General features: G+C 36.2%; 2 protein-coding genes across 3 annotated transcripts in view; one reads left to right on the forward strand and one right to left on the reverse strand.

Moving 5' to 3' along the window:
* LOC142357694 (uncharacterized) overlaps positions 1-4,175 on the forward strand; it is a 31,466-nt gene extending 27,291 nt beyond the window's left edge. For both annotated transcript variants that reach the window (XM_075409246.1, XM_075409247.1), the window contains 4 exons: positions 63-142; positions 252-427; positions 2,698-2,901; positions 3,428-4,175. In XM_075409246.1, coding sequence (XP_075265361.1) covers positions 63-142; positions 252-427; positions 2,698-2,901; positions 3,428-3,969 — 1,002 coding nt within the window. In that variant the 3' untranslated portion in view covers positions 3,970-4,175. The remainder of the gene's footprint in view (positions 1-62; positions 143-251; positions 428-2,697; positions 2,902-3,427) is intronic.
* A 7,697-nt stretch (positions 4,176-11,872) lies between these two features.
* LOC142357690 (10 kDa heat shock protein, mitochondrial-like) lies at positions 11,873-18,505 on the reverse strand. The gene is made up of 3 exons (XM_075409244.1): positions 18,445-18,505; positions 18,026-18,184; positions 11,873-12,709 (listed from the first exon to the last, which is right to left on the reverse strand). The coding sequence occupies exons 1-3, from the start codon at positions 18,445-18,447 to the stop codon at positions 12,572-12,574; spliced, it is 300 nt and encodes a 99-aa protein (XP_075265359.1). The 5' UTR covers positions 18,448-18,505; the 3' UTR covers positions 11,873-12,571.
* Between the last annotated feature and the right edge of the window lie 3,807 nt (positions 18,506-22,312).

The raw sequence follows: 22,312 nt of genomic DNA on the forward strand, positions 1-22,312 counted from the left end.
TATAGACGTTTCTAAACAGCTAATTGTTGTAATTGTTAGAAATTTACAGCAATTAATTTTAGAAACAAGCCCAAGACTCGATAGCTCGATGTAGACGTGAAACAGTTGAAGAACTCGAGAAGCAAGGCCGGGACAAAAAGAGGTAAAAACATTAACTAATGTATAAGGATTAACGAAAGTTAAAATTTTCTAAAAGAAATAATTTAAGTCAGTGTTGCTCTCGTCCAACATTAGTTTTCGACTCTGTTCAGATTGGAGACTGTAGTTGCAGAAGTGGGTGAAAAGATTGTATGCGTGGTTGATCAAAATACCAGATTGTCAGCCAATTGTGACCAGAAGCGGGAGCAAGTGAATCAACTTACAGAAGATATTATTGATAGCGGTCATAATACGCGGCAGCTGCATAATCAGTGCATTGACAAGCGAAGTAAGTTTTCTTATGACAGCAATATAGGCAATATTTCAACAAAAGACATACTCTACATAAATTAAATACGGTTACATGACAATTTACCCAAATCCATTTTACCCAATGCCATTTTACCCTACGCCAATTTACCCAACCTGCCATTTTACCCAATGCCATTTTACCCAATGCTATTTTACCCAATACCAACTTACCCAATGCTCTTTGATCTTTTCGTTCAATTATCCGATTACAAATTAGCAGTCGCTATTAGAAGGATGATTTGAAATATTTGTGGACAAAATAATACAATGTTCGGTTGTGATAGTTTCATATCACGTCCCACAGGCCATTTAGTTATATAATCGACTAATCCCATGTTCGGTTGTGATAGTTTCATATCAAGTCCCACAGGCCATTTATTTTATAGTCGGCTAAATAGTCGTTCTGGTTAATTTAGCAATGGGGTAAATTGGGTAAGTTGGCATTGGGTAAAATGGCAGGTTGGGTAAAATGGCAGGTTGGGTAAAATGGCATAAGGTATAATGGCATTGGGTAAAATGGAATTGGGTAAACTGTCCTGACACCATTAAATACACATACCTAAATTTACGATTCTGTGATTATTAACCGAAATCAAAAATTAACCGAACAGAATTTAAGCCCAATGATGTTAATTTGGGTTATCCAATCAAATTCGAGAACGTACAACTGGTGTGGCGATTTGTCGGTGAGTGATATTATGTCGTTGCGTGATATTTTATTCGGTTGTGATAGATTCATATCACGTCTTATGGACCGCTGAGGCATGGCCAAATACGTTTATATCGTTTTAACGAGATAATCGGAAGTCCCAATTGTGTTCACAAATAGCTATTAGTTTTGCAATTAATTCTTCTATTCTGTCTGCTTTTGACTTTTTGAGCTGAATTTCACTTAGGCTAATAATTAGAACACCCAATTTAATCAAGCTAGAGCGAAATTTTTTATACATCAAGTATTTCATTATTAAAACCTTGATTCATAACGTGTCGTGTACGTTTCCGATTATCTTTAGTGCATAATCTTTCTCAAAAAAGTTGCCAGTTAGGAGCAAATTTTTTCCGGTACCCAGAAATTGTCTCATTTGGCGTCAAAATATTGTTAATTTACCATTATTTTCTTGGATTCACATTCAAAAGACTGAATCAGTCACAACAGAAAAACTTTTCCAGTTCTTTTATTGCGCAACAATTTTGTGTTAAAAGGCAGAGCACATTTTATAATTTGAACAGTAGAAAACCGTGAAACCAATAACTCAGAAGTATTACCAATAGCAGGCCAATAAGCAGTTTACACAATCTAAAGTATTTGCAGGCAATCTTTTCCATTTTCAATATAAATCGCGTTCGTGCCACAAAAAAATTGTTCTTACAGTTTATTGAAATCCTCCTCGGAATTTCATTCCTTCTGGAATTTTTAGATGAAAAATATACGTTGAAGTCGTTATGTTGATGGCTTCAAAGATCAAATGTAAAGGTTCATTATATTAAAATTCGACATTAATCGTATATGCAAAAGTTCCCCTAAGGATCCCAAATTCAATCGTGGACATAGCCATGGTTTTTTCTAACTTCTTCAAATCTAGCCAAAACTTGGTTTAAATATACTAACCACATCATCCTGGCTCAAAACATTCACGGTATCGAGGTAGCCAAAAACTAATTATTTCAAAATTGTTGAAGTGATAAAAGATTTTTCAAAATAATTTCTAAGGTCTAAATCATGAATTCAACGGTAGCTGTTGCTTTAATTGAACATCATAAAAGTAATGTCGGAAAAATGCCCTCGAACGACAGACGAGGCAAACAATTTATACAGTTTAGAGAAAATTTTATGGTGCAAACACGTCTCACTGGGGAGGGTTCAATGAGAAGTGCGGACATTCCACACTCCGCTACACGCCCCATGTACGCTCGCTCAGATCTCACAATCGGTTTCACTTTAGCAACAGACCGAAATTCTTAAAGTCAGAGGTGTTCTTTATATAGATAGTTTCACTGGGAAAGTCACGCCCTATTGCAATCTTCCGATTGGATTATCTCCTACCCCACACATTTTATGATCACTCTTCAAAACTAATACTTTATCAATAGGCGAGATAATGAATGTATCAAATCAAAATAATTTCCTAAGCAAAAGGATACTATCTTGCAAATTATGGTTAAAAGCTTATCAAGTTATTGCAAATGTGAGCTTCTGTTAAAAAAATATTAACTCAGAATTCGTTAAGTCTGTTCATTAACTTTCAGACGGGTTGCTGAGTGGGTGGGAGGGTAACCTTGCAGACACCCTGGAACAAAACAGACGAGATGGTCTGGTGCTGGAAGAGATGGGGGAACAGGAGAGGGTGACAGTTGAGAGGAATGAGAAACTAGAGATAGTTGCCAATCAACTGCAGTCTCACATTGCACACATGTCAGAGTTCTTGACACTTGTCACAAACTACAGAGGAGGTACAAGTAGAAATGGTGTATCACTTTTTTTCACCATTATTAGTTTTACCCCATATCATTTCAATTATTTCATCCCTATATCTTTACAGCCCGATTTTAATTCCGTGTATAATTGGTACAAATAACGTTCAAAACGGGGAATATGTTCAGGGATTGATACTCCAAATATGACTCTTCTGGTTTGAGGTAAAAAATTTGAACGTTGAAATTGTATAGGGGTTAAAAGTGAGGTTATAATATGGGGGGGGGGGGGGTTAAATGCATTTTGGGTGAAGTAGCACCTTAGATACATTGGTAGTAGTGACCACCAGCCAACTTAGATGACAACAGAATATTAAGCCGACAAAGCTGAGGAACTATATCACTCTGGTTATCATGTCATAATAATTATCCCCTTAAGAAGAGGTAATCTGGAGTTTCTTCAAATTTATGTTTAATTTTTTCATGCCTGAATGCTTTAATGCGCCAACATAAGACTCTATGATCACAAATTTCACAATTAACTTAATATATCAAATACTTTCAGGTTCAATAGAAGAGGAGCCAGAGGAAAAAACTGAAACTTCCGATTCGGACAACTCCAAATCACATCACAACACCTCTTTCCAATCAGAAAATCAGGAGCAAATTTCACTACTTTCATCCAGAACAGATCTTAACAGCCAAACTGCCGATCAGAACTTGGAAATGAACCAAACTCTGAATGAGACAAACGATTTAAGCTTACATTCAAACGAATATACATCCGAATTCCCGAATAGGACAGAATTGCAACTGTTCGATAAAAATACAGTTGAACAGGATCCTAACCTAAACCCTACGCCCTTAGTTGAAAAGGATGCCATTACATTGTCTTCAATTGATGCTGTATCAGAAATTGAACAGGAGAATTTATCACAGAGTTTGATACAGCAGCAGCCGGAACAGAGTATTCTTGCAGCAGAGATTGAGCAAAAAGAAACCCAAACAAACGATACGCCAATTAATGCCGTTGAAGACGTCAATGACACAATTAATCCCGATCTAGCTGATCTTGGTCAATTCCTTCAAGATAAATCGGAAGCATAATTAGAAGATGAATAAAAATCAGCTAATGAGCCTGAAAACATTAGTGCAAAATACCAGATGTATATTCTGACAATTTGTCTTCTTGAAGACTTCAAAGCAAAAAAATTTAGTTAGAACCTGATCAAACATTAAAACCGAATCTCGTAAAGAAATGCATCTTCTATAAATTCAATCTCGTGAAGTCTAAATTTTAAGTCTCAAATGAATTTTTTTTAAATAAGATGAAATAAAGATGAGCAGTTAAAAACTTCTTCAAAAAAGATTAAATACTAGATAGAGGAGTACCAATTTCTGGTCTGATTTCACAGGATTCTAATTATTGCGCGGTTACGTGGATTCACATGCTGCAAATAGTTGAAAAATTGGATATCGCGAATCTCAGCTTCGGTAAATACGGTAACGTTGCCTATTTTGTGAATTTTTGCATTGCGTATCTATCTACGCGAAACTTTTTTTGGTTACATAAACATTACGACGCAGAGGTATACCCCAAAAATTTCCACCTTAGTAAAAATCGCGCGAAAAATAGATAAAAAATGAACGAAATTAGGACACAAGCTTTGTATCTAATTTTTCGCAAAAGGGTAACGCCATTATTGCGAAATTGAGATCCTTTAAAATTGTAAAATAGATGACCAGTCTTGTTGCACATTTCTGCTCATTTTAGTTATCTATTTTTCGCAACATATCTCTAATTCACTATTGAGCCTAATTAAAAGCGCGCTTTTGAGAATGCCAAAGTAATTTAAAGCTTTATTAATTGAGCATGCAAACGTGCTTTCAAAGATTTTAAAGTGAAGTTAGAATTAATGACGCGACAAAATATATTTGTTCAGAAGTTTATTTTTGTTGTTTTTTAGTGGAAGTCATTTCATATGTGATATACACCCTTTTCCTTTGCAGTAGCATTGCAGCATACACCACCAGGACGGAATCTTTAAGAAATCACAGAGGGAATGGCAACAGATTGGCCAACAAAGAACTATTTACTCATGATTAAAAAATTTAATACCTGAGTGCCATTGTAATGTTTGTGTTGAACTGTTAATGTTAATAAATTGCCATTGAAAAACTGCAATCGTAAATATCAGCTTCTGAATGTAATGTTTCTGATTAGATAGACGCAAATAAACGCAAAGAAATTAAGAGACCCCTGTAAACCTGAAAAAGACGCAAAAAGCGGTCAAGCAATGGAGGGATTTTTCAGATAATGGACATTCAAAACAGACGCAGAATTGAGCGATTTTCCTGAAAAAAATGCTAGACACACGTAAAGCTGTAAATAACCGCAAAAATATTGAACAAAATCAATTTAACAATTCAATTGATGAATTTAAATGCAAATCACTCATTAAATCAAATTTAGCAAGAAAAAAAACAGTAATCAACTCAAATCTGATTTTTACAGCAACTTCCCACTGTCCAATCTTTTCGTGTTATGAACAAATAAGAGGAGTTAATAAATTGCTAGAGGACAAAACATTTTTTTATAGATAGAAAAATTTACCTAAATGCTAGGTTTTTTTTGATCAAATAGCAGATTCAACCATAGAGCATAAAAAAGAAAATTTGAAACCGATTTTTCAGAAGTTAATTTATTTGCGAAAATATAATAAAATTATCTTAAAACAATTATGTTTGACTACAATTAAAAGCCTAAAAAACAATGAGGAAATAGTGCGGCGACGCTGAAAAAATCAGTGTCGTGGTCGATAACACGGGTCAAAGAATTCAATAAGTTGAATTTTAAATTAAATTTTGATCTGAAAATATACAAAAATTAGCTTGTATTTATAGTGGTTATCTATGCGAAAATATACAGAGAAAATTTAGATTAGCTAAAAATATTTAACATGATTGGCATGTGAAAAGATCTTAACTCCGAATCCCGGAGGTGACTTTCTATTTTCATCAACATTTCATGAGAATCATATATGATTTGGGTACAATCGAGTTCATTAGTTGGAGGTCGGTGGATGTTAGAATCAGGTTTCTGTTGGTGGGAGAATTTACTTCTGACATATGATTGATAGGTCAATAAGATAATGATAGCGCCGAAACAAAATTAGAATTGAGTTTAGTTTTGTAGCCATTACTTATCGACACAGCAATAAAGTTCGTCAGGTAAGTTCTTCTTTCGTTCTTTGAAACTTTAATAAAACTTCTAAGTTTCTTGATGTTTCATTGAAACCATCACATCCTCCCTCCTTTTTTAAGCAAGTTTGTGGGTATAGGTTCTCCAAATCTGTCAGGTTGTTTTCTGTTCCTGGTTGATGTTCGTGAAGGCTCTGAGGTTTCGGGTTGTTGGTGCTCTGCAGATGATGTGGCTGCAGAAGCTTCATCTTGATGTGAAGGTCCCACATCTGTGTTCTGAGGTTGTAGTTCTGATTGAGATATGGTCTCCTCCACTGCTGGTTTAGTTTTCACATTTTCCTCGTCTAGTCTCGCAATTTGGTTGTCGCTCACTAGAATAGTCCGTGCTGAGTTTTCGGGCTGTATGAAAGATGTGTTCAAGCCCTTCCTGATGATGAAGGTAGCAGGAACTGTCTTTGTGTTTTCGTTGGCCTTGAATAGAATGGGTTCGCACAAGTCGAAATCTGCTATTGCTGGTAGTCTCACTCTGCGTCCCAACAAGAGTTCAATTGGAGTTTTGCTCCTCGTCTTTGAAGTGTTGCGATGTGTCATCAGTGCCCTTTGCAGGAATGCTCCAAATGACACATTAAGGTTTGGACTCCACGCTTGAAGTGCCCGCTTCACTGTCTGAACTGCTCTTTCAGCTAGTCCATTAGCTCTTGGATGATAGACGGGTGATTCTATTTTCTTAATTCCCAGTGATTCACACCACTGTTTAAGGTCACCGCTTACAAATTCAGGACCATTATCAGAAACTAAAGTTTTTGGTATTCCGAATCTTGCAAAGATTTGACTAAGATATATTTTAACTGTTTCTGATGTTCTATTTCCCGCGGGGAAGGCTTCTATCCAACCAGAACCCGCGTCAACAATTACTAGTATATTGCCTTGGTCCTTAACATAACCCCAGTCCATGTGGAGCCGTTCCCAAACGTCGGCTTCTGGCCACGTAGAGACTGTTTTTCCCAGGCTAGGCCTGTTCAATTGACAATTCTTACATTTACTAACAAAGTGTTGAACGTCTTGGGTAATGCCAGGCCACCAAGCTATCATTCTGACTGATGCCTCAGTTGCATTCTTTCCGGGATGTGTCTCATGCGCTTTTGCCAAAACCAAGTGTCGTAGTTTGGGTGGAATGAAAGGAACAACACCTCTGAAGATGATTCCATTATGTAAAGTAAGTGCATCTTTCTGTTGTTCGAATCCTTTTTCCGCTTCTGAACATTGTTTCCAATTGCCGCTTTTGATTCGTTTCATTATGTCCTGGAAGAGTCTGTTTGTTCCAAGTTCAGTTTTGATTTCTGCTTGGGTCACCAAATCACTCTGAGCGAAGTAGATGTTATTGATTGCGAAGCACACTCGATCGTTGTCGGATTCGTCTTCGTCAAAATCCATTCTGCTCAAAGCATCTGCATGGGGTATCTGCTCCCCTGGTGTGTACTTCAACTCATAGTCGAAGCCCATTAGAGCTATTGCCCATCTTGTGATTCTCGCTGATGCTGTCTTCGGGATCTCCTCGTCTGGTGCAAAGAGATATTTGAGTGGTTTGTGGTCAGTCTGTAGGGTAAATCGTCTTCCAAGAAGGAATTGCTTCAATCTTGTGACCACAAAGACAATTGCCAGTGCTTCCCGCTCTATGTTCGAGTAGTTTTGCTCCGCTGGAGTCAATTTTCTCGATACATATATGACTGGATGTCCTTCTTGCGAAAGAACCCCGCGAATGGCTTTTTCAGAGGCGTCAGTAGTAACTGTTGCTTCTTTTTGTAGACTATATGGCTGTACTAGTGGGTTAGCACATAATTCAATTTTTATGTCTTTAAAGGCTTTTTGTTGCATTTAGCCCCATGAGAAATCGCTATTTCTCATGTTATTTAAGGGTAGCATTTTTGTTGCAGAATCAGGAATCATTCTTCCGTAAAAATTAGCTAGCCCAACAAACGATTCGAGTTGTTTATTGTTAGTTGGTGCTTTTGCATTTTTTATTTTTTCAACATGTTTGGGATCTGGTGCTATTCCCTCCTTTGAAATGGAGTATCCCAAAAAGCTAACGCTATCGACTGGTTTTGAGTTAGATTTTTTCTCATTAATAGTAAAATTTTTCTCACGTAGTCGACTCTTGACTGCAAGCATTCTCTTGTCGAATTGCTCCTTGGTAGTTCCATACACCAATACATCGTCTTGAAAGATCACAACACCTTTAATTCCTTGGAGTGTTGATTCGATGCAATTCTGGAAGATTGAAGAAGAGTTTTTCAATCCCTGAGGTAGTCGGCACATCTTGAACAGTCCCTGAGATGTGTTGATTGTGCATATATCTTTTGCTTCTTCGTCAAGTTCAATTTGATAGTAGGCATCTGAGAGGTCAATTTTGCCAAAGTATGAGGCCCCATGTAGGTTATGGAAGATCGTCTCCATGTCTGGTATTGGGTAGTCCTCATCCATGACCTTGCCATTGATGTGCACTTGCAAGTCCACGCAAAGTCTCAGTTCTCCACTCTTCTTTCTCTGCCACACCACTGGAGATGCATTAGTGACTCCTCCTGGCTGTACCGGTTCAAGGATGCCTTGTCTGACCATTTGTTCCAGCTTCTCAGTGACCTTGTCTTGAAGAGGTAGAGGTATTTTTCTGGCTTTGCAGAACATTGGCTGTGTTCCGGTATCAACTTCACATGAGCTTTGTAACCCTTCACAGCAGGTAGGTGCTCGGCTGTTATGTTGTTCACGCCGTGCTTGGTTAGAAGGTCTCTACCAAGTAGTCCAAATTCTTTATCAGACTGCACAACTGCAAGTTGTTTTTGAGTGAGCCTGCTTCCGTTCCACTCAACGTCACAAGTAAGTGATCCCAGAAGCGTTAATTGATGACCATCATAAGCTTCAAGATGTCTTATCTTACCATCCAACTGAGGTTTACCAAGCTCAGTCCATATTTTTGATGATATCACTGTGCTATCTGCACCTGTGTCTACCTGCATTTTTACTTTGCAGTTATTTATTGAGATATATTCCCATGTCACAGACATGCTAAAGATTTGTTCTTTAGTGTAAAACATTCCCATCTCCGATGCTGGAGATGCTTGCTCTGAAGAAACATTTTCTTCTTCGCAAAGGTTATTCTGTTTATTGTACTTACCTGAATTTGGTTGGGGTTTGCTTCTACACATTTTTGAGAAGTGTCCCACCTTTTCACAGGTGTTGCATTTCTTACTTAGCGCTGGACAAGGTCTACTAGAGTGTGGCTTACCTCCACACCTAGTGCACATGTTGTTGCCTTTATTAGCCGTAATTTTTTCATTTGGTTTTCGAAAAGTCTTTTTGAAGTTGAACCCAACTTCTTCTTTCACATTAAAGGGCTTATTACCTGATGAAGAACTTGCAAAAGCCATTGCTTGACTTCTGAACTGTAAGCTCTCGGTCATTTCAGTAACCGACATTGCTGGTTTTGCTTTAATACCGTCTAGTAGTCTAAGTTTTGCTTCAGGGTCCCTCATACCTGAGATAAACTTTATTTTTACCAACTCCTCTTCGGGGTTGGCCGCTGTTTTCAATTTTTCGAAGTCACAATAGCGTGCTTCTTCTCTAAGACGTGCTAGGAAGTCGTCGTCTGACTCCCCTACACCTTGTATAACGGACAGAAATTTAGCCCTTTCTGCCGTTACTACTCTCTCTTTAGGAGAAACATAGTTTTGAATCGCCAATCTGATGTCTTTATACGGAGTGTCTATCAAATTCCTAGGACTCATTAAGCTCCTAAGTTTAATAATTGCATCTTGCCCGCACATACTAAGAAAGAGATTGGTTACCTGTAGGTCCTGTACAGTACCATCGGTGTTGACCTTGTCCTCTTTCTTCTCTGCGCGACATTTCGCCACAAAAGACATAATCCACGCAGTAGCTGATTCTGCATTCTGTAGATCCAAAATTTGTCTGTCTGTAGCTGGTCTGGACACCATTGTCGTGGTCGATAACACGGGTCAAAGAATTCAATAAGTTGAATTTTAAATTAAATTTTGATCTGAAAATATACAAAAATTAGCTTGTATTTATAGTGGTTATCTATGCGAAAATATACAGAGAAAATTTAGATTAGCTAAAAATATTTAACATGATTGGCATGTGAAAAGATCTTAACTCCGAATCCCGGAGGTGACTTTCTATTTTCATCAACATTTCATGAGAATCATATATGATTTGGGTACAATCGAGTTCATTAGTTGGAGGTCGGTGGATGTTAGAATCAGGTTTCTGTTGGTGGGAGAATTTACTTCTGACATATGATTGATAGGTCAATAAGATAATGATAGCGCCGAAACAAAATTAGAATTGAGTTTAGTTTTGTAGCCATTACTTATCGACACAGCAATAAAGTTCGTCAGGTAAGTTCTTCTTTCGTTCTTTGAAACTTTAATAAAACTTCTAAGTTTCTTGATGTTTCATTGAAACCATCACAATCAGCTGATGCTATTTTCATTTTCCATTGCACTGAAAAGCAACAGGTATTTTTCAGAAATTAATTTGTCAAATTTTGTGAAAAATCCCTAAAAGAGGCTTTGGGCGATTCCAATTCCATTCCCCGACATACAAATCACATCAAACAAAAACATTGCGATAAATTTAAGCCCTATATGGTATATTATTAACCTGTAAACCACCGTTAACCAATCAATTGCTATCAATTAAAAAACGCGCAATAAATTAGGCTTAATTGGGGATTATAGATACATTTCGTGCGAAAATTAGATACATTCATTGCAAAAATAGCTACCTTGCGTGCGAAAAAGAGATACATAAATAGAGCAGATTCGTGATACGTAGCGCGCGAAAAATAGGATACAAAGCTTGTATCTCAAATTCGCGGTTAGAATTTGGACTTTTTTGCGAACACGGGTTGGGTTGCGCAATTCCCTTCAATTTTGCCTGTTTTTGCAGAAGTTATCTATTTTCGGCATCATTGTTGCATTTTCAATGTACTAACATAGGAAAAACGAACAAGAGATACGCAGATCGGTCAAATTTACCCGTGACGATTTGGGTATACCTCTGCGGCGTAATGAAATCTAAAAACTACCTACTCAAAACTGTTGAGCTCTGTACGAAAAGATGAATAAAAAGATGTTAAATATCAAATTCAATGACAACCGTACACAAGGATCCAACCGCTCACAACTCTGTACGATGAATATATCGATTAGTCAAAATTGACAGAACAAAAAAAAAACCTAGTTGCGCATATGGTGCCTCCCACTAAAGTGGGCCAAGCACAATAGGAGAAATTTAAGACACAAATTATATGAAGCGCGAAAAAGTCACTTAAACTTGTCAGATAAAAAATCCCATAAAAGACCGACATGAATCAAACAATTGCCATCAACTTCGTTTGGGAGCTATTAAATACAAAACATCAAAATCATTAGCTCTAATCGATTAGACCAAACTAAGTAAACAATCAACTCAAATAAAGCTAAATAATTTTGCAAGAGTTGGCCATTCTTACGATGTCCTTTTTTCATTAAAGCTTTGTGAAGCAACATTCATTAAGCAACATGTCATAGTTTTCAAACACGACTGAAATGACACATTTCAGAACTAGTTCAGAACATCTCTCCAGATCGATGAGGATCTTTCAAAAACGCAGGAACAAAAATTTCGTAAACAAATCCAGTTAAGCAATCTGTGAAACTAATTGCGCTACGAAACTGTAGGAACTGATGTTAACTCCAGGTACTTGCTATAACACATCTCAGAAATTGTGATGGCTCAATTAGAAGACACGAGGAGTGCAAAATTAAATTTGTTTTGCCAGAATAGAACACGAAAATGAGTGAATATCCATCGCTCGGCGATACAAACAGAGCTATTGTGGCATAACTCATCATCATCAAGGTACAGTATATATGTCAATACAATTCTTCATACATCATAAAACAATCCAAAATAACAATTTCAGCTCCATTGCAGCAGCTTCAAAAAATTCTGCGAAAGAAGGAATACATTAGATGGCAAATTAGAGGGCTGGTATCTTTCAAGACATTGAAATACGGTCATTGTTGATTTTTGGTACAAAATTTTGTTAAAAATGGAGTACCATTGGCAACAGTTCTAATCCCCAAATTAAAATTGGAACCAATTTTGAAAACTCAAACAAAAACCAGTATTGTTTCAGCGAACCAACAATGATCTTAAAAACTCGATATCACTGATTGACTATGCAGCAACTTCCCGCTCCAAACACATGTTTATGAGTTCGCTTTCATCAAAACATCGAACCAACGCAGTATCATGCTCAAAGTTTCCGATATCTTGTTAGCTATTATTTTCAAGTTGTTAATCTTCGATCATTTGTTGTTAATCATTGTCTGAAGCTACAAATGATGACGAACTGACTTCACAAGCCCAATATAATCTTGACAAGAGGTTATTGTTTATTACTTCACGTGCGGTTTTCATTTGACGTGAGGTGACTAGTATATTTTTAGTCGAAAGTTGCTAGAATTTCTGTGTCCCTGAATAAATGATATTCTTTTTCTTCTAGCTCTACTTTAGTCCCTCCGAATTCAGGAAGCAAGACATGATCGCCCAACTTCACACTAAGAGGAATCACTCCGCCTTTCTGAAACAGAGAGAAAATTCAATAAGAGACAGCTTTCGAAAGATTTAGATACTAGATAGTTTGATTTACTAAGCAAAAAAATATACACTGCTACTTTGCCATTATAGTAACAACAGTGATATTTGTGGATTTTGCCTTTAAACCAACCTAACTGCAATTTTGTTAACCTAATGAATAAATGAATGAAATGCATAAAAATGGAAGTTTGAAAAACCAAAAGCAGTTTTACTGAGTAAAGTCTCCGGAGCGCAAATTTTAATCAGTCAATGATATGACATTCACTTGAAAAGTGCAAAAAATGTAATGCATGCCAATTAAATTGACGAGTTGCGGAAATTTCTGCACAAAAAAAATTTCTGCTCAAAAAAATTTTCTGCACTTTTGGGTTTCGGCAGGAAAAAACATTGAGAATGCCTGCCATGTACTCAAGGCAACCGCAATACAATTGCAGTGCAAAAAACACTCAAAAACAACACAATGGACATTTTTTTAAAAAAACGTAACAACATAGCTGGCAAATTGCCAGAAAATAGCCGCAATAGCTTCGTAGATCTGCAGTCTAAAAAAACAGTAAAAAAGACAGACCAAAAAATTCGTCTTTTCAATGAAGGCTGATTTGTTATATAATTTGATTAAAAATCTGTATAAGTTTTTGCTGCCATTGTTAGCTGCTCTCAAATAACCTTCATTTAGAGTAACACATACACCCATTTGACCTTATCTCTTTGAATTAAAGTAAAAAAAAGTCAATTTCAAAGTGAGGAAGTCATTTTTGAGAGTGAGGTAAGTCACATGTGACCAAAAATTTAATCACGTGGATGAATGAAAAACTCTCTCCACTAAGAGCTAAAAATGACGTCACACATGCACTTCAGTTGAAATTGCATAAACGAAAGAACAAAAAGCAGATTTGAAGTGGTTGTGACGTCATATGGTCGTAACAAAAATCGTGACGACGAAATAAAAAAACCAAGAAAAGGCCAATAATAGCCCCAGCTATCGCTGTGCGGCTATTAAAAAACAAAGCCAAAACAAGAAGGCTCGTGAATCGCTGCTCGTAAATGATAGTCACACAAATCAGGGCAAGAACACAATTCAATTTTGCAGAAAATTTTCAAGAAATAAGGTTGCTCACTGTAATCAAAATTATTAGTTTCTCATTGATATCGTCACGGCAAAATGAAATCTGAACTCAATAGAAAACGCAAGTTTTCTTTTACTAAATGCATGAAGTAACAAAAAAGCAACCAATGTGGGAAAAATTCAGATAAAATTTTTTAAAAAAAGGGTTGTCAAAAACATCAAAATTAATAGCTGCTGACTGCAACCTCCAAACAACAATAAATATGGATCTTCACAAAACTCTTAGTAGCTTTGATTTCAGAGAATCAATTGATTTATCAAAAGAAAACAACGAAATGCGGGTCAAGCTGAAAAAAGCAAAAAATGAAAATAATAACATTATGTTCAATAGCTGTAGCTTAAAAACATTGAGAATAAAAAACATTGAGAATGCCTGCCATGTACTCAAGGCAACCGCAATACAATTGCAGTGCAAAAAACACTCAAAAACAACACAATGGACATTTTTTTAAAAAAACGTAACAACATAGCTGGCAAATTGCCAGAAAATAGCCGCAATAGCTTCGTAGATCTGCAGTCTAAAAAAACAGTAAAAAAGACAGACCAAAAAATTCGTCTTTTCAATGAAGGCTGATTTGTTATATAGTTTGATTAAAAATCTGTATAAGTTTTTGCTGCCATTGTTAGCTGCTCTCAAATAACCTTCATTTAGAGTAACACATACACCCATTTGACCTTATCTCTTTGAATTAAAGTAAAAAAAAGTCAATTTCAAAGTGAGGAAGTCATTTTTGAGAGTGAGGTAAGTCACATGTGACCAAAAATTTAATCACGTGGATGAATGAAAAACTCTCTCCACTAAGAGCTAAAAATGACGTCACACATGCACTTCAGTTGAAATTGCATAAACGAAAGAACAAAAAGCAGATTTGAAGTGGTTGTGACGTCATATGGTCGTAACAAAAATCGTGACGACGAAATAAAAAAACCAAGAAAAGGCCAATAATAGCCCCAGCTATCGCTGTGCGGCTATTAAAAAACAAAGCCAAAACAAGAAGGCTCGTGAATCGCTGCTCGTAAATGATAGTCACACAAATCAGGGCAAGAACACAATTCAATTTTGCAGAAAATTTTCAAGAAATAAGGTTGCTCACTGTAATCAAAATTATTAGTTTCTCATTGATATCGTCACGGCAAAATGAAATCTGAACTCAATAGAAAACGCAAGTTTTCTTTTACTAAATGCATGAAGTAACAAAAAAGCAACCAATGTGGGAAAAATTCAGATAAAATTTTTTAAAAAAAGGGTTGTCAAAAACATCAAAATTAATAGCTGCTGACTGCAACCTCCAAACAACAATAAATATGGATCTTCACAAAACTCTTAGTAGCTTTGATTTCAGAGAATCAATTGATTTATCAAAAGAAAACAACGAAATGCGGGTCAAGCTGAAAAAAGCAAAAAATGAAAATAATAACATTATGTTCAATAGCTGTAGCTTAAAACCGGTATATCAAAACTATGATAAATTCCAAAAGAAGTACGGTTTCGCTTGTCAAAGGCATTATCTCAGAGATGAAATTAGAAAAGCCAAAAAATTACTGACGATAGGCAGGAAGAAATTTTAATACTCAACGCCCTTTTCTTAGACTAGTACAGTCAACTTACTGCACCTCAACTTGTCCCCCAATATTAACCGTTTAAAAAAGAATTTATCAAAAACGTATGAAGACAATTAACAAAACCGCAAATAATTCTAATTTTTAGAGAATTTTAAAAACTTTTATCTCTTTTCAAAACTTTTATCGTGACACTGCCGCTATATTTGAAAAAATATTTTTCCACTGGAATCCGAAATCTTCTCTAACTTGATCCCACTTCCTTCTCTCTCATCTTTTAAAACTTCGTATCTTCTCAGCAAGAAAAAACAAAACACAGAAACCCCTTTTGCAAAAACTTCTATCATCCAAGCCCTTTCGAATGCTACTACTAATGTATTCCTCCCATCAATATCTCGGGGTTGAGAAAGAAAGGTTAGAATCCCTTCATTACTTGCGGTTGAAACAATAAAATTCCAGCGCATAAAAATTGAAAATATGTCTTATTCAAAATTTAGGATTACAAATTGAAAAGATACTTGAAACATTCAATAAACCGTCACTGAAGCTAAACTTACAAGGAAAAAATACAAACAAAAAAATACAGAAAACTTACAAACAAACAGGTAGATTGTCAGAAATAGCTAAAACCAGTTTTAAAACGCCAATGGAAGCCATATTGTCGGAAAAGAAACTTCATTCTCTAAATTTGCTCATATGTCGTAATTTGATAGAAAAATTGTATGAACAATGGATTGCTTCTACTGCCAAATAAGTGATCATCACACCTTTCATTAAAGTAATCAAAGGCTATTTCAAGATTCAGAATTTTATTTTTGAGAGCGAGGTAAGTCATGTGTGACCAAAAACAACCATGTGAAAGAAAGCAACCCGCTCCAATAAGATTGAAGACAGGGAACTAACTGTGATAAAAAGCCTGAAAGAGAAATTAAAAAGCAGAATTGAAACGAGCATGACGTCATTGGTCGCTACAAAGCATAAATTCGTGCCGCCGAAGTAAGAAACATCGCACGGAAACCCTCCAAAAACGAAAAAAAAAGAAAATGCCTGGATTGCTCCGAACGAATTTTGTAAAAAAAACCATAAATTCAGAATAAAGACTTGAATCCAAGAAAATCTCATCAAACGTATAAAATGATTGCCAAGAACTTTATTTGCATAAAAAAATTGGACCGCAACGAAAAATCAAGTGTTATGATATCTTAATCAAACTTGATATCCGAACATGTTTAACTATTCATCTAAAAGCCCAGAAAAAAAGAAACTTCAAAAATGTTGTCTACAAAAAAAACAATTTACAGGTGTTCTTTCCACACAAAACAGTAACATAAACCAACTAACGTTGGATGAATTGCTCTCGAACGAAAGACAGGTCAAGTTCATTGAGAGGGGGTTTCAACTTTGTTTTCAATATTTATTTTAAGATCTGAGATCTTCCTTAAACTTGATCGGCTTTGCTTCTCTATCGCTTACAATCTCATTTATGCTACCAACAGGCCTAATTTCAGAATCAGCTATTTAGATCACGCAAAAATTGAAAAGTAAAGCATAAAAAAGTCACCAAAGAGAAAAGAAAAAAATTTTGGGAAAAAAGCGCAAAAACGGTCAAAAAAATTTTGCATTAAAAAGGCAAAGACGTTTACAATAATTGCTTCAAACTTTGTTCGAGAGCAGTTAAAAACTTTTCCCCACAAATGTACTGCTCAAATATTCAACCAAATTTTAAAATTCTAATTTCAAACTGTTTACTCGGGAATAATGATGGCACGTTTCGTTATTATAATAAAGTTATTTTCTGAAAGTTTTCCCAATCGACACAGTTCCAACTCGGCCAAATTAAAGTAACTAGACATTCTGAAAGGGCTAATGAATAATTAATAACAAGATATTTCACATGCACACAACAATAAACGCCCAATGAATAGAACTTAGCAAGATTGCCAACGTCAAAAACTTGACAGAATGGTGAAAAACTAAAGCAGAAAAATTACAAGCCTACTTCAAAGTACATCTAATTAGATTGCCTCGAGGTTCGCACCCGCGACCTGCCTGGTGGTAGACTGAAAGTTTAACCACAAAGCTGATCCGGCTTTACTATCAAATTTCCAATCGCCTTTATCTTATCAACAGACTTAAATTCGGATTGAGAGCATTTTAAATCACGCAGAAATCAAGAATTCATGCGTGAAAAAAATCTCTCGGGAGCGAAAGAATGTTATTGAACTAGAGCCCAAAAAACAGTCAGACCAAAACGTTGCGTAAAACACAGAACGTTTACAATATTTGCTTCAACTTTGTTCCAGAGTATTTAATCACCAGAACTATCCTCCACCTCGTAAACTCACCTTAGTTCGAGAAAAATCAAAGGAAGGCCAATAATCCACTCTCTCCTATCGCGGCTATTTAAAAAATGAGAACCAAAAATGAGTCAAAATTACACTTTGTAATCTACGGCAGCTATCAAAATATACAGAACCAATTATTGCTGTTCAAGTTGTAATGACGAAGAGAAAATTTACATTCATGACAACCACCAAAATTCAAAAAGGTCCATTAGTACTCTACTCTGCTTTTTAACTGACAGCTGCAAAAACTAAATACTTATGTTCGTACGTCGTCTCGTTTGCCGGGCCCACAGGCAACAACTTTTCCCTCGAGCACTTTTCCTATGGATTTCTCGGGTAGAATGATGCCTCCTTTGGACTTGGTCTCTGCCGCTACTCTCTCGATCAGCACCCGGTCAAACAGGGGTCGAAATTTCTTCAATGTGGCCTAATTAGAAAACATCTCTTAGAACAATGGCATCGATGCAGTTTCGAAAAGGTCAAGCTTCAGATTAAAACATTCCTAAAATGACTGTTTGAAATATATTTATTAGTAAAATAAGGAAATTAATATCTGTTAATCTTGTTTTCTCGACGTGCGTTTCAAATCAACAAACTACGCCAAATTAATTCACAGAGAACATTTGAGCCTCAAAAAATGTTACCAAATGACCCTTTGGTCGTCGAGACACAACTTGTGCATCTTACCATTTAGCGAGTGTTGCCTGCTTATGCAGCTAGTTGCACAAACAAATCTGAAATACAAACTTCAGAATTTGAAATAAGCACCAATGATTTATACCTCGTTTAACTTGAACACTTTATATCGCAAATTGACTGTTGAAAAATTGCTTTAATACGAAAAAGCATATCAATTCCGGGAGGGTGGCTTTTCAACAGTCAATGAATTTTGAGAACAGATATACTCATTCCAAAAAACATTTTCGGCGGAAGATTATAATCCCCATTTCCTGAGCTTTTGGGCAACATTGCTTAAAGACCATTCCCGCTTTTTTCTCAAGCAAAAGATTGTGTGGCTCAAAATTTTAATTCTAGATAAGGAACATCAAAATAAACCAGAAAAAATATAATTAATCATAATATAAACATATCAATTAACAACTTCTAACAGCACTAACAGAGATATGACTCATAAACAGGCAATCAATTTGTAAATCAAGACATCAAAGGAAGATCGGAACATTTAGTTCAAATTAAAATGAGGAGTACTTGTAAGGCACAACAATTATGCTTGCAGCTTGACTTAATGTGAAGTAATTGCGAACAGAGTTCTGGATGAGTGATTAGAGAACCACTCAGTTATGATACAATGCATACATTAAAATTGTTCCTATTAATTTAGGATACAACTATACAAATATCAATTTTGTCTTTAAGATAAAAATAAAATAAAAACAATTTCATACTCATTTTCATTTGTGTAGTGACATGATTATCCATCTCTATGTCTCATAGTTCTGTTCAGTGTTCTCGCTGAGAAACGTTTTTTTCCTGTTTTTTTTTTCAAATTTGATATCAGATGACACCGCGATTGATATCAGATGATAGTTAGTCGTCCAATTTTCGAAATATTTTACCGCTTTCTTACAAGACAATATTTTCTCATTGTTTTTGACCTCTTAGCAATTGTTGCTTCAGATATTTGTAATTTTTTAGATAAATATCAAAAAGTTAATTGCGTGTTACTTAGCCAGGGCGACCTGTACGCCGTTAAGCGTAGTGTTGAAACTTGTTTAGAAGTGCGGAGTGTCTAGTGAGGCCACTCTGAAAAGAGCGGGTCTGTAATCCACATATTGCAACTTCCAAACACCGGCGAGATACATTTGAAACAGTTTGCCGGGCTTATTAGAATATCAAGCCTCTGTTCAAAATTAACATCGATAGTATCGTCTGATGTACGTTGAAAAGGAGAATCTGAAACCATCAACTGTAATTAAGTTCCCCGTTGGTTTTGTGATGCCTACTGCTAATGGCTTTACTGACTGATCCGTTATTTAATCAAAAGGAACAGGAGAAAATGTTGGTGGGACCAATGCCTTCCGTCAGCTTAGATTGCGATCCATATTGTTAGTACGATTTTTCGAGTTGCTCGTAAATTGTCCAGCTCAAAGGAAAAAGCCTATCTCCAGCCAGTCTGAAGTTTTGGTTATGTCTGGGACTCAGTTATTCATGAAAACAACTTATATATAATAAAGCAATTTAATAATAAAATAGCTTTCGTACATGCGAAATAACTGAACGCGACATCGATGTTCAAAATATTTTTGGATGAATTCATTAGAAAATTTACAGAAGATTGTTTTCAAGAAAAGAGATGTCGGGTCGGTTTAATGTTCGTCAGTTAAGAAGTTCAAGATAAGAATTAGATTTGATGAATTGGTGAAATGTATAATCGAAAAACCCCAGCGCCACTCAGTGAAGAATCAAGCGAGCCATGCTCTTCAACTCCCCGAAGAAGATACATAACACAAACATAGCCGGCAGATTGCCGGAATAGCTGCGAAAGAATGGACTTGCATGCCGTATAATACAGATAGAAACAGATATAGATCTAAATAGAAAAAATAAATCTACGCCGCTCAAAAAGCTGTAAAGAACATTCAGCGATAAATTAATAAAGCTTGTTGAAATTCATTCCCAAGAAGCCTTTTATTAGGGACCTTTACTGCACATATGAGTTCCTTTGACCTTAAACTAATTCAAATTAAACTTAAGTTTTAAAAAAGTCATTTTACTGAGTGAGGTAAGTCACGTATGATCAAATCTCATCACGCAAATGCCTTTCACACTTTTTCTAGAGAGAGTGAGAATTGACGTCACGCGCGCAAACTCTGTGGGTGAGAGGAAGAAGTCATTCAGAAAATTCGACTTTTTCAGCTTTGATGTGTGAACAAATGTAAAACGAAAAAGAGCGTCAGACGAAACACAACAAACATAGCAGGACAAGTCCTGACGTTCAATTCAAAAAATTTTTATTGACTTAACAAAAAACTAGGCCTAGAATGAACTATGAATGGAATGGGAAAACCATTTAGAGAAAAATCCGATAAACGAAAAAACAGTAAAAATCAAAGTGAAATTGCCGCATGTTAACAAAAATTTTTGTCCAAACACCGTTTTCTCACTCTACTTTAAAATTATAGCAAAAAAGTTGCACGCCGCAAAACCACTCGCTTTTTCGCTCCAATTCCTGTTTTGGCGTGACCAAAAGCACTACTCCAATTTGACTTCAAACATCATGAAAATTTATGAACAGATCTTAAAAAAAAACAGCGCCCCAATACAATTCAAATTCTTTGAATTGTAAAAAAACCCAAGAGCACCGCAGTGAAACTTTAAATACTAGTCAAGAAAATATCAACAACGATCTTGCGCCCAAAAGTTTCCTCTCCCAATCAGTATCAGCCCTTTTCCCAATCGGTTTCGTCCATATCTGAAGACTCTCCGCGAGAAAAAAATAGCCAGAGGCCTGAATCTAGCTTTGTATTCTGGCAGCAGCGTTACGACACAGCAGGCAATTTTCCTTGATTTGTTTTGTTCGAGATTCCCTCTGACGAAGCGGCAGTAAGTATACTATATTACGGCCACTCTTCTATAAGATGTTAATTATCTGCCATCCGGCACACATTGGCGAGACTTATGAAACGAGATCTGGCCAATCAGACGAGAACTTATGTCAACAGCGCAAAAGGAAACGATATTCTAAATTTTTGCAATCAATGTAAAGAAAGTAGTCCAACGCACTTTGCCACAAATCGTCGCATATGCAAAATTTAGAATTTCAGTATTGAATTCTACCTCCTGCTTTCAACTGATGTAGTTAGCATCAAGAAGTCAACAACCTAAAAAGAAAACTTGGCAAGCATGGCTTCAATGCTCCGACTCGTCGCCATTTTTAAGCAAGCCGCGGAGGATATAATTTAATCTCGTCTTTTTGTTGGTTTTGTTGCGCAAAGTTGGAACAAAATTGTACCGAGTTTGAGGGCTGATCTCGTTTCTCCAATCAAAATCGTTAGTCCAGATTTTCCACGATTCAGTCTTTTTTCGAAGTTTGATTGAGTATAACGCCGTTTGGTAAAGCGTCTTATCCGTTTGATTGCGTACTATCCGTCGCGAAACTAGAGAACCTGATTTGAACAATCAGTACGTCAGAACGGCTGAGCTTATGCCCCCAACGTGATTCCAAAAGATTTTGACGTTAAGAGCCGCAGTGCTTTTAGCGACCTTGTTTGTGGTATACACTTAGCTGCTCCAACTGAAATGCAGTGTCCCATTCGGAGTTACTGAAGAAGGAGTCTTACAGGAGTTACTGAAGAACTTTCAATGAAAAATTTCCGCATCAGACAGACGAGAAATAAGCGAACAGATACCCGACCTGACCTGCCCAAGAGAACCAGAAAAAGGCGGCATCTAAAGGAAATCGACCACTTCAAGGCAACTGAATTTCTGAATTGGTTATTTTATTTAAGCATTACTGTTTTTCCTAATCAACTTCCAACGATTTTGTATCATATTTTAATTGTTTGGCCTTTGGAATTCGTTTGTTGCTTGAACC

This window comes from Convolutriloba macropyga, unplaced genomic scaffold (assembly GCF_964194025.1).
Source record: "Convolutriloba macropyga unplaced genomic scaffold, txConMacr16.3 SCAFFOLD_865, whole genome shotgun sequence".
Lineage (NCBI taxonomy): Eukaryota > Metazoa > Xenacoelomorpha > Acoela > Convolutidae > Convolutriloba > Convolutriloba macropyga.

What these genes read in the sequence shown, in the direction of transcription:
- LOC142357690 (XM_075409244.1), bottom strand. An exon ending in GGCCCGGCAAACGAGACGAC is followed by an intron (nt 12,710 to 18,025) that starts GTACGAACATAA and finishes TCTCTGTTTCAG; the next exon opens with AAAGGCGGAGTGATTCCTCT.